Genomic DNA, 11,885 nt, shown 5'->3' with positions numbered 1-11,885 from the left:
TGAGCCCGGTGCCAGGCAGAGGCTGTCCCGCCTCACCCTCCCAGAGATCAGGAAGGCCAACGGGCCGCTGGCCCTCAGGCTTGTGGGGCAGCCCTCCAGCTGACCAGCCAGCCTCAGGTTGGGGGCCAGGGTCAGCCCACCAGCCCCCTCTCCTCTCAATGGGCAGGGGAGCCCTCTCTCTACAGGCCCTTCACCTCCGAGCTTCGTGGAGCCCCGAGCCCAAGCCCCCACAGCACAAGGGCTCCTGCCCTTCCTCCCTGCCCCCATCCCTCCAGTCAGCCATGTCAGCCATCATCTTATCTCCCCTTGACCTCCACCTCTGGGCCTGTGCCAGCACTGTCCCCCACCAGGGGTGCTGGACACCATCGTCCCAGGCCTCAGGAGCCCCAGCTTTGCCCTAACTGCACCTGTGATCCCAACTTCACTTTCCCTGAAGCCCACCGCCCCACAGTCAGCCCCTCCAGGCCTACCCTGCCCTGTCCACCACCAGGCCCCCCTTGGGGAGAGGACAGGAGTAGCAGGGTTGTAGGGTGGCGGAGGCACGGGTGCCTGTCCTGGAGGCCACACTGCAGAGACCCCCACCGGCACATCGGCCAAGGCCACATCCTGCTCACCCCCCTCCTGGCATCCCCCCTCTAAGGCCACTGTTCTGTCCCCAACTGGGGCTAAGTCCTGGGGTCTGATAAGACATTCCACAGGAGCCCACTGGAGCCCTCCCCTGCCCCATTCCGAGACCCCTCAGAGGCAAGGTTTCCAGAGCAGGGGTGTACTCCTGCCCGGCAACCTTGGAACCCCAGTCTCCAGCCCAGTGAGCCTGGAAACCCACTCTCAGGTCTCGGCCCACCGGCCATCTCCACCAAGTCTGGGTACCATGGAACAAACCTACAGACAGGCAGAGGCACTGAGAAGGGGGAGAGGCCAGGGGAGCCCACATGGTTTTGGGAGGCCGGGGGCTCTGTCACTGCACTTCCCCTGGGGTATGTGGTGCCCACAGGCCCCAGGGTGGCCGGCACCACCATCCACACCCCCACCAGGGTAACATACTCTGGGTGCAGAAGTGTAGGGTGGGTGCCTGAGGCACAGATGTGCCTGGTACCCTCGGGCATACCTGTGTGTGGGTGTGTCCATCTTTGGGGTCTCTGGGGTGCCCGAGAGCATTTGTCTGCCCGTTTCTGTCAAGCCCCCTACCGAGCCCACCCCAGGTGCCTTGTGGCTCATGTAGAGACAGTGGCCAGGGCAGATAAGGACAATGACCCAGTCCTTGTCCTCCCTTCTACCCCCTACCCCGGGATGGCCCCTTCCCCCACACTCTGGACTCCAACCTGCCCTGCCCATGGGGGAACCCCCCCCTTAAAAACCAGGGTGATGAGTCCCTTCCTGGCCTTCCCGGCTGTTGCTTCCTGTCACCATGGTCACGGGTGGGGTGAGGTGGGGTGGGGGGCAGGATGCCTTCACCATGGGGCTGCACCTTCTGTGTTGGCTCACAGCAGTTTTTCCACTCCACTCAGACACCCACACTCACAAACACAGATACACACACTGACACAGACACAGATGTAACACAGAGACACACACACACAGTCACAGACAATCCCTGGAACCCTCCCCAAACTAGCTAAAGATGGACGTGCCCCTCAAACCCCCTTTCTCCTGCACTCCCCCACACTCTGTGCTCCAGGGGTGGGGACCCCTCCTCAGCCTCAGGAGCCCACCTTCCAGTTCCTTTCTCCACCTCGACTCCATGCTCACACCATCCCACCCCCAGGGCCCAACCCGTCTGGGCAGGTCAGGATCCTGCCAACTTCTGGGACACACCGGCCCCAGCCCAGGCACCAGGCCTCTGGCTTCATAAGCCTGCCTGGCTCTCACCTGCCCCGGGGGCACTGATCTGGTCAATGGGGCCAGCCTGACTCCAGCTCACTGGGCTAGCCAGAGACCCCAGCGCCTGCACCTCTCAGCCCACCTTGAGAGATGCTGGTGGAGTTTGTGGCAGAAACAAACAGAGGACAGAATGGTCAGGACAGGGACACAGAGGTCCCCAGCTGCTCACCCCAGGCTGCCTCTATGCGCAGAACGTTCCACCCTGCACCTGGACAGCAAGAGGGCACTAAAACTGGGGCTGGTGGGGCTGCTACAGGGTTCCAGGTGCATCGAGAGGCCTCCTCCGTCTGCTCAGCCTTTCCTCTGCACCCTGGCCTACTCCTGCTGGCCCTCTGGCTGACGCCTGCAGGGGCTGGGGTGTGGCAGCCAGGTCTGGGCTCCAGGAACCAGGGTGACAGAGAGGCTGGGCTGGGCCCCGCTGTCCACCCCTCCAGAACCGTTCTGCTCCTCTGGGCCCACAGCCCCTCCCTCTGCAGACTATGGCACTCGCCTTGGGACTGCCCCTCCCTGTCCCTGAAGCCCTCCCCACCCCCTCCCGCCCCCATGCCCAGGCTGAGGGTGTGGGCAGGTGTGAGGTGCCCTCCCAGACCTGGGCACTCTGCAACCAGGTGCCTTGCTTTGGCCAACACACCCAGCTCAGCCCTCCCCAGGGCCCACCTTCCTGCCCCTCCCCCTCAGCCCAGCTGAGTCTCAGATTCTCCCAAGTTCCCAGGGTCTATTTTAAGCTGCTTGTCTCCCGGGACCCCCTGTCTGGACTGTGGTCTGGCCCTGGTTGGGTGTGCTAGGTGCAATGGCCGTTCCTGCCCTGGGCTGATCGAGCGTGGGGTTGGGATGGGACAGGCTTCCCAGACAGGTCCCTCCCGTCCTCTGAGCCTCACCTCCAGCAGAGGTGGGAAGGCTGCTCCATTCCTCCTCTCCCAGAGCACACATGGCAAGGTGTGAAAGGAGGGGGCTTCCTCAGCCAGCCCTGCCCCCATGGGGCTGCACCCCTGCCTGGATTCCACAGACTGGCCAGATGGGGTGCCCCTGCCCTTGAGGCTGGACTTGGGACCAGCCTCCTACAGCCTTAGTCTAGGAATTCCAGAGGCTGGAATTCCAGCTTCCCTTCCCCGTAGTTGGACCCCACACCCGCACCCAAAGCCCATCCGGCACTGGGCAAAGTGCTACCCATACCTGGCTGTCCTGGTCCCCAGCCAGCCCTTGCCTGTGCCCTGCCCTCAATGGTCTGGAGCTAGGAGCCCACGCACTGGATGATTTCCTGACAATCCACCCCTCAGGCTACCTCGGCCACCAGTAAGCTGGACCCAGGGCCAGGAGGGAAGTGTGTCCTGCCAAGTCCTGTAGAGGGTCAGGGCGCTGGTCTCAGCTGTGTCGAGTCTGAATCAGGGCAGGAATTTGGGGAGACCCTGGGAGCGAGGGTACTCAGGGCTGATGCTGCAGTCACTGGCCCAGGGAAGGCCGGGCAGGGCCTGGAGAAAGGGTGCTGGGGGCTGGGGCAAGGGCCAGAGGAAGTGGACACAGGGGTAGCTGCAGGCTGAGCTGGCCCCACAAAGAGGCCTGGCTGGGGACACCATCGAGGACTCCACCAGCCCAGCTTGGAGTGGGGTGTACCTTGGGGGATCCTGGCCAGGAGGCACAGGAAGATTGGATGGCGAGGGTGCAGGTGAGGAGCAGGTGAAGCGGCACAGCTGGGCTCCACAGAGCAGCTATGGTGTGAGCTCGGCCCCACAGGGGCACCAGAGCCTCATGGATCCCTGGACTTGGTTCCCAGGGGTTCTGATGGAGAGGGATGGAGCACATGGTATTTGAGTCGCCTCACAGGCTGGGCATGGGTCCAGGTCAGGGAGAGTGAAGGTTGAGGCAGAGCAGTCCCAGAGGCAGGAACAGAAGAGGAGGCACACCCAGGAACAAAAGTGCCCATTCCAGATTCCCTCCCTTTTAGGGGTTGTCTGGGGCTGTAGGCACCCAAGGAAGCCCCCGGCTGGCAGACAGCTGGGGGGGACAGATAGCTTCCTGGAGCTAGAGACAGCAAGGGAGCCCTGTTAGTGTCATGGGCATGCAGCCACCCCCAGTGACACCACCCAGCGACGCCGTCCAGACAAACAGTAGCTGCAGCCGCCCCGGTTTCCATGACAATGACTTGAAACAAACACAGCAGGCAGGCGTCATCCTCAGACCCGCCCCGCAGGAAGCGGTCCTGCCCTAGCCAGGCCTGGGGGCGGTGCTGCTGTCCAGGCGGGTCAGGGGCTGATCTCTGGAGGAGACCCCTGCCCATATCATCCCCCCAACCGACCCAGGTGGGTCTTCTAGCACACAAATGGTCCTCCCACCCTCCCCCATCACCGCCCAGGTTTTAGGAAAGGGCACACCGCCCACCACTGTCCTCAGACATAGTTTCCACTGGAGGCTCCCAAGGGAGGAGGACCCAGCTGAACCCTGGAGTCCCCCCGCCCCACACCACAAGCAGAAAGGAATTTCCCATGCAACCCTGGGAGCCCGCAATAAGGGTGGGCACTCCGGGAATTCTGAGTTCTCCCAAAACAACCCTCCCACACCCCCCACAAGGAAGCCTTGGCCTGGCAGGAGGGGGTGAGACGGGGAACCATCCAGCCCCTCCTGTGAGCCAGGGTCTGGAGTCTGCCTGACCACCCCTCTCCCTGGGGTTGGGAGTGGCCGTGCCTTCCGCGATGTCAGACCCCAGATGTTCTGGCCGAATTCTAGGTGGGAGGAGACACAGTGGCCGAACCGGGTGCCTGGCTGGAGGGCATCTGTGGCATGGCTGGACACCAGAGCCAGCCCAGGACCCACCAGGATGTGGTGTCTGCTCTTGGGACAAAGGGCCCTGAATCCAGGCTCAGCTCCATCAGAGCCCATGGACTGGAGGGTGGCCAGGCTGGGAGCTGTGCCAACGGCTGGGAGCATGGAAGAGGCACAAAGCCCCGGTCGCCCTGTGGCACTGGGGGTAGGGGCCTGGAGGTGGCCAGGTCCGGGTGCCCCTCATTGCAGGAAGGGTAGAGGCATCTTCGGGGTGGCCCAGGGGCAGGGCTCAGCCACTGGGGAAGGTCTTTGCATGGCTGCCCTGTGCTGCCAGAATGGAAGAGCCCGCCCTCTGGTGGACACCCGAGGAGTGGCGCACGCAGAAGGCGACACAGACGTGCAGAGTTGGGGGGAGGGGAGGGCTCCTTGGAGCCACCAGGGTCCCTGGATGAAAGGGCAGAGCCTCGACCACTGAGTAGGCCAGGAGTAAATCGGTCATCACTCAAACCTTCACCAGAACGGGCATGGATTCTGTCCCTGGGCCACACCCCAAGCCAAAGCAGGCTTGTCCACGAATGCCTGCCCATCATCCTATGGATAAAGCTAGAAACAGCCAGGCTGACACTCTCTGCTCCTGCTCTGACCACAGCCCCCAAAGCCTCCTGTGCTTCCCAGTCCAGTCCTGGGCTGCCGGAGACCTCTTCCCCACCCACCCTTCACCAGCTTCCCCATTCTCTGCCCGGGCCCCCTCCCTGCTCCCCTGCCCCATTCCCTGCACTCAGGGGCATATCCTCTGCTCTCAGGACTGAACCGTCGGCGCCTCCCAGGCTCCACAGACCAGGCAGCTCTGGGCTCTCAGGCCTGCTGTTGGCATATTCAGGTTCCAGGTTCAACTCTCCTCCAGGGCTCTGTCCTCCATGGACCCCACCCTCACCAGGCCGTGGCCCACAGATGCCTCCTACCCTCTTTACCTCCTCCCTGCCTGGCGTTCTTGCTTCCTCCCCATGGAGCGGGGGGGGGGGGCACCACCACCCAAACCAGGGACCATGCTCCCTGTCCCCATCTTCCCTCCCCCTCAAAAACATCCCAGGGCCCCACCCCCACCATCACCCTCAGGAGGAGGGCCCAGCCCACAGCACCAGACCCAGAGGCTCTGGCTGGGAGCAGGCATGGGCCGCAGAAAGTGACGTGGTCTCGGGTCTGCAACCCTTCCACAAGCAAAGACAACCTGCAATCCTCAAACCCTTTATTGGCAGCAGGTGAGCCACATGAGGGTGTGGAGTGCTTGTGGGGCACACCAAGCAGGGCACCCCGGAGGGGCGAACTCAGCCAGGGGCACGGTGAGGGCATGACCATCACCCATGAAGGGAGCATAAATAACAGTGGCAGGGGGGTGGGCAGCAGGAGAGGGAGGCAGAGTGGACAGTGCCGCAGGGCCAGGGAAATGCTGGGACAGAGTCACACAGGGGTCAGAGGGTCACAGGACACCCAAGAATGCCAGAGGAGCGGACACAGCAGAGCCTCAGGGATGGGTGTGGTGCTCTGCCGGTGGCCGCCCCTTCTCCAACACGCCCCGGGCTTGCTATAGAACTGGGCCAAGCAGGGGGCCCCTCAGGGTCGGGGCACAGGTGGGCCCACACCTGAAAGCAGTGGCCTAGGGCTGAACCTTGCCTTCAGGGTCTCGGTCATAGATGTAGCTGCCTACGGCACCGGTGTTCACGCCTGTGGAGAAAGGCCGCTGGGGTAGGTGGAGGGAACAGGGCAGAGGGGAGGGCAGGGGGAACACCGAGGACCACCCTGGTCACACTCACCCTTGGGTCCGAAGAGGATTCCATAGCAGGGCTTGTGGCAGTAAGGCTGGCCATCGTGCTGGGACAGAAGGTGGGTGTTGAGGAAGGGGTCCACAGACTCCCCCACCCAACACCTGGAGGCTTGCAGAAAGTGCAGGTCGACTCCCAGCAGCATCGCCCACCCCCCACGCCCTCCTGGAGCTCCTCACGCTTATCCCCGCCACCATCCCTCCCTCCTCGCCCCCAAGCCCCCGGCACTCCCCTCACCTCCGCGTGCCCACCAGGGGTCAGTGTCTTCCCGCAGCGCTCACAGCGCAGGCAGGGCCGGTGCCAATCCTTGCCCAGAGATGTCACCTTCTCAGCTGGGAAGGGGGAGTGGTTAGGCTGAGCCCTGGGGGTGCAGGTCCTGGGACAGGGGCGACAGGGCCGGTGGTCTGCACTCACCAAAGTACACCTTCTTGCCGCAGCGTGGGCACGTGTTGGGCTCCCCAGTGAACGTGGTGACGCTGGAGGCTGCGGGGCACAAGAGTGAGGTCGGGGCAGGACAGGGGTCCCCCCAACCCCCAGGCACAGCCCCCAGCCCATGCCCAGCCCACCTCTGCTGGGCCCCTTCGGGGGGCCGCTCACTTTCCGCTCCTCCGCTCGGGCCGTGGGGACCTCGATGGGGCCGGTGACCTGCGGCCCCTCCACCAGGGGCTTCTCATAGATGTAGGAGCCTGCACCCCCGATGTTCACGCCTGCAAGTGGGGGCACGTGGGGTGGGGGCCACAGCCAGCTGACGTCTCAGAAAACGGCCCGCTGGGGGCACTAGGAGTCCCACAGTGACCGGGAGTCTGGGCCGGGTCTGGGGGGCCACAACCCGCACCCACACCCCCCAACGCCCCTCCCGGCGGGTCCCAGGGCAGGCAGGGCTGCCGGGCTCACCTTTGGGTCCGAAGAGCGTGGCGTAGCAGGGCTTGTGGCAGAACGGCTTCCCGTCATGCTGCAAAGGGGCGCAGTCAGGGCCTGCCCGGAGGTGGTGGGAGCCGCGACCCCTCCCCGCCCCCGCCTGTGCCGCACAGGGGGTTACCTCAGCGTGGCCCCCGGGGGTCAGCGTCTTGCTGCAGCGCTCACACTTGAGGCAGAACTTGTGCCAGTCCTTACCCAGGGAGCTCACCTTCTCGGCTGCGTGGGAGGGCGGGGGAGGGGTCAGAGCGGGCCCAGCCGCCCCCCACTTGGTCCCCACCAGGCAGCCATCACCCCCACACGCTCCGGGCATTCTGACATCCAGGGAGTCCCCGCCAAGCGCCCCCCTTCCACCTGGCAGGCCCCGCACTCCCTCTGGGTCCCGTCGTCCGTCCCCAGCCCCAAACCTGGGAGAGCCGCCTTCACCTTTGAGAGGGCCCCAGGGCTGCCCCACTAATTCCCTCAGTGCCAGTGGTGATGGGGCCTGTGCCTGGCCTGCCTTTGCTCAAATACCTGCCTCCCCAGACACACACCTGCCACCCACACACGCACACACCTGCCACACACGCACACACCTGCCACACACACACACCTGCCTCCCCCACACACAACCTGCCACACACACACCTGCCACACACACACACCTGCCACACACACACCTACCTCCCCACACACCTGCCACACACACACACAACTGCCTCCCACACACACCCCTGCCTCCCACACACACCTGCCACACACACACACCTGCCACACACACACCTGCCTCCCCCCACACACATACCTGCCCCCCACACACCTTCCTCCCCACACACACACCTGCCTCCCCACATACCTGCCTCCCCCACACACCTGCCACACACACACCTGCCACACACACACACCTGCCACACACACACCTACCTCCCCACACACCTGCCACACACATACCTACCTCCCCACACACCTGCCACACACACACCCCTGCCTCCCACACACACCTGCCACACACACACCTGCCTCCCCCCACACACATACCTGCCCCACACACACCTTCCTCCCCACACACACACCTGCCTCCCCACATACCTGCCTCCCCCACACACCTGCCACACACACACCTGCCACACACACACCTACCTCCCCACACACCTGCCACACACACACACCTGCCTCCCACACACACAACCTGCCACACACATACCTACCTCCCCACACACCTGCCACACACACACACCCCTGCCTCCCACACACACCTGCCACACACACACACACCTGCCACCCACACACACACCTGCCTCCCACACTTGCCTTCACCCCACACACACACCTGCCTCCACCACACACACACACACACACATGCCTCCCCACACCTGCCTCTCCCCACACATCTGCCTCCCCTGACACATCTGACTCCCACACACACCTGCCTCCCAAACACACCTGACTCTCCCCCATATTCCCTCAAACACTTGCCTTACACTCACATACCTGCCTCTCTGGCGCACCTGCTTCCCCACACATATGCTCCCTGCCTCCCTCTCACACCTGCCTCCCTCTCACACCTGCCTCCCTCTCACACCTGCCTCCCTCTCACACCTGCCTCACACTGACTTGCCCTTGATCCCCACCAACTGGGCTCTCATGGGCCTGGCAGCACCCGGATGCTGAGGCAAAGGTGTGGCCCCAGAGCCTCCAGGCAGGACCCTCATCTGTCTGTAGCTTCCTCGTTCTAAGTAAGCCCTAAGCTCTTCCCCCACCCTAACGCCCCTGGCTGACACTGGTGAGGAAGGTCTGAGGCCAGCTGCTGAGGGTGGGGGATCCCCACCACTGCCTCCCACCCCCACCCCCTGTGCTGGGGCTGCTGGGCCGCTTCCCAGTGGACGGAAGCGGAGCCTCCCCAGGGAGCCAGGCAGGAAGAGGTGGGGGGGCAGGAAGGGCCCAGCAGAGACGGAATTCTGAAGGGAAGGGGCCAAGCTGTGGGCCAGGGGGGAGGGAGTGTGGGGGCCGGGCCCACCCTGCCTGGCAGAATCTGGCCAAGCCCCTCAGGCAGCCGAGGACCAGTGGCTCTCCTGGGCCCCTTTCTTACGTAGCAAGTGGCCTGGCACCCCTTGTCTGGCCGACGTCCGGGAGGAGGACGAGGCTAGGGTGAAGCCCACTCTGAGAGGCGCATGGGAGCTGCTCCTGGCAGTGAGATGGGACCCCCAGGTGGCCTACAGGTGCAGGGCCATGAATGCTGGCTCTCCACAGCCCTAGCACAACCCTCTGGGCATGGCCACGGCGAGCCTCCAGGACACCAGCCCAACCGCAAGGCTGCAGCAGCTGAGAGCCCTCGGGCCAGAACCACTCCACTCAAGGAAGCTGGGACACAGGCCGGCAGGTCCCCACCGGGTCCCAGCCAGGGCAGGCGTGTCCCAGCGGCAGCAAGGAGGTCTTGATGGCTGTCGGGGTGGCAGCTGCAGCCCAGGGCTGCCAGCACCACTCCGCTCTGGCCATCTCTGGGACGTGGGCCAAGTGGGGGCAGGGAACTGGGCCTCAAACCCGCTGGGTGGGTCGATGGCCACACAGCACAGGTCCGAGTTGGGAACACAGAATCGATTGGGCCTAACGGATCGGAAGCGCCGTCTGCCCGCTCTGGCCCGCCTGGGCTCTGGGCAGCATCCTCAGTGCACTCTGACGTCCCAGCCTGGGCTCTACTCAGGTGTGAGTTTCGGGGCAGCCTGGTGTGGGGTGGGCAGGATTCCGGACCCTCGTCCTCACCATGCCTCCAGGGCAGGCCAGAAGCCAGCTGCATCTAAAGCGCCTTTGTTTTCCGAGAGCCTGGGCCAGCCAGGCAAGCACAAGGCCTTTCCGGGTTGTCCACAGGACTGTTGGCCAAGGCCCTGGAGAGCCCAAGCTGGCCTGGCCTGGGGCAGAGTCATGGGCAGCTGGACTGCAGGCGGGCCCTGAGGATCATCTCCCACCCTAAGCCTTGCAGAGAGAGACCTCTCGCTGGGACAGGGACGGAGGACTGAGCGGGCTCCAGGCGAGGCGGCCGGAAGCCCCTCGGCTCCCAGCCACGCCAGAAGCACTCCAGGCCAAATCCGGTCCCTCCCCACTGCGAACAGCAAACAACAGCTTCACTCAACCCCCTCCAGCCCGAGAGTGAGCCAGGGAAGCCCAGCGGCCACGCCGCATTCCGGGTCTAGGCCATCAGGGCGAGGGCCTTGTTGGTGGCGGCCCTCCTCTCTGCTTCACTAAGTCTGTCCCCCCCGTGCAGCAGCTGGTGGGTAGGTGGGCAGGGGCATTACCACTCTGGAGAAGGCTGGGCAGGGAATCAACCAGGAGGACCAGGGTGGGAAGGGCACACCCAGGCCCAGGGAGTGAGCAAGCCAGGAACGGGGAGCGTGCCTGGGGGAGGGGCTGCCGACCGAGGGCGCCCGGCGAGACATCCCTCCTCCTGCCACCACCTGCATCCCGTCCAGGGCTGTCCTGACCTTGAGGAGGCAGGGGTCCTGGACACCTGGGCTGCTTGAGCACAACGTCCCTCTCAGGTTCGCGGGGACCCTGGTGTCACACCCGCCCCGCCCTACCCCCGTGTGACACTCCTGGGGAAACTCGCGCCAAGAGAATGCGTTGGGACAAGCCGGAGGCAGAGGCCAAGGTCGCCCCCGCTTGGACTGAATCCCGGCAACAGTCCAGACCCGGCCCAGCCCAGCTCAGCGGAGCCCGAAGTGAGAGTTGAGGGTCACTGTTCCCGGCCACGCGGGCCCAGCCACGTGTTCGCGGGACAGCGAGTGTGGGGGGTCCAGGAGGAAGGGTCCAGGCCCCCGGGGGCGCGCAGAAGGCACCCAGGGCGCACTGCCCCGCCCAGCCCCACCCCACCCCACCCGGCGCCGTCAGAGGAACTGGGGTGCGTCCACGGATCCCCGTGCGCTCCCCAAACCCCGGCCTCATCCCGGGGGAACCACAGGACCCGCCCGGGTGGTCCCTGCGCCGCCCCCACAAGCCGCTTCGGGGTTCGGGTGTGGTCGCCCCGGCTTCCGCGCAGCCCCACCCTGTGGCTTCAGCCGCGTGGGCAGCACGGCCAGCCATGCTCCGGGACGCGCATCCTCCAGCCGGGGCCGGGGCCCGGGCTGGGCGTACCCCGAGTTACGCCGCGACTGTGCGGCGTGGGACTGGCCGCGAAGGGCGGCGGGATGCGCCGGGCGGCCGGGCGCGGGCTCCCACTCGCACTCACCGAAGTACACGGTCTTGTCGCACTTAGGGCACTTGGAGGCCATGGTCGGTGCGCCCGCTCGGCCCGCGCCCTCCGCCCGCTCTTCTGCCGGCCGCCGCCGCCCGCACCCAGCCCCGCCCGCCCTGCTGCCCGCGCGCCCATTGGCTCCGCGGCCGGGGCGGGGCCTCGAGAACCCGCCCCCCCGGGCTGGGGGCGTCGCGGGGGGGCGGGGCGCACCTGCCGGGGATGGCGGGGGGGCGGCCCTGCGCCCCTCGTGCTGGTGGTGGCGTCTACAGGGGCCCGCCCGGGCGACGGCGGCGCCGCACGCGCCCCGG

At 65.4% G+C, this 11,885-nt stretch overlaps 1 protein-coding gene across 1 annotated transcript; it reads right to left on the bottom strand.

Annotated features, from left to right (window-relative positions):
- Window positions 1–5,867: 5,867 nt before the first annotated feature.
- Window positions 5,868–11,654, bottom strand: CRIP2 (cysteine rich protein 2). The gene is made up of 8 exons (XM_035261749.3): window positions 11,572–11,654; window positions 7,498–7,592; window positions 7,353–7,410; window positions 7,025–7,165; window positions 6,873–6,941; window positions 6,696–6,790; window positions 6,450–6,507; window positions 5,868–6,360 (listed from the first exon to the last, which is right to left on the bottom strand). The coding sequence occupies exons 1-8, from the start codon at window positions 11,612–11,614 to the stop codon at window positions 6,293–6,295; spliced, it is 627 nt and encodes a 208-aa protein (XP_035117640.1). The 5' UTR covers window positions 11,615–11,654; the 3' UTR covers window positions 5,868–6,292.
- Between the last annotated feature and the right edge of the window lie 231 nt (window positions 11,655–11,885).

The sequence above is a fragment of the Callithrix jacchus genome, chromosome 8 (assembly GCF_049354715.1).
Source record: "Callithrix jacchus isolate 240 chromosome 8, calJac240_pri, whole genome shotgun sequence".
NCBI classification, from domain to species: domain Eukaryota; kingdom Metazoa; phylum Chordata; class Mammalia; order Primates; family Cebidae; genus Callithrix; species Callithrix jacchus.
This window is presented reverse-complemented; position numbering and strand designations above follow the sequence as displayed.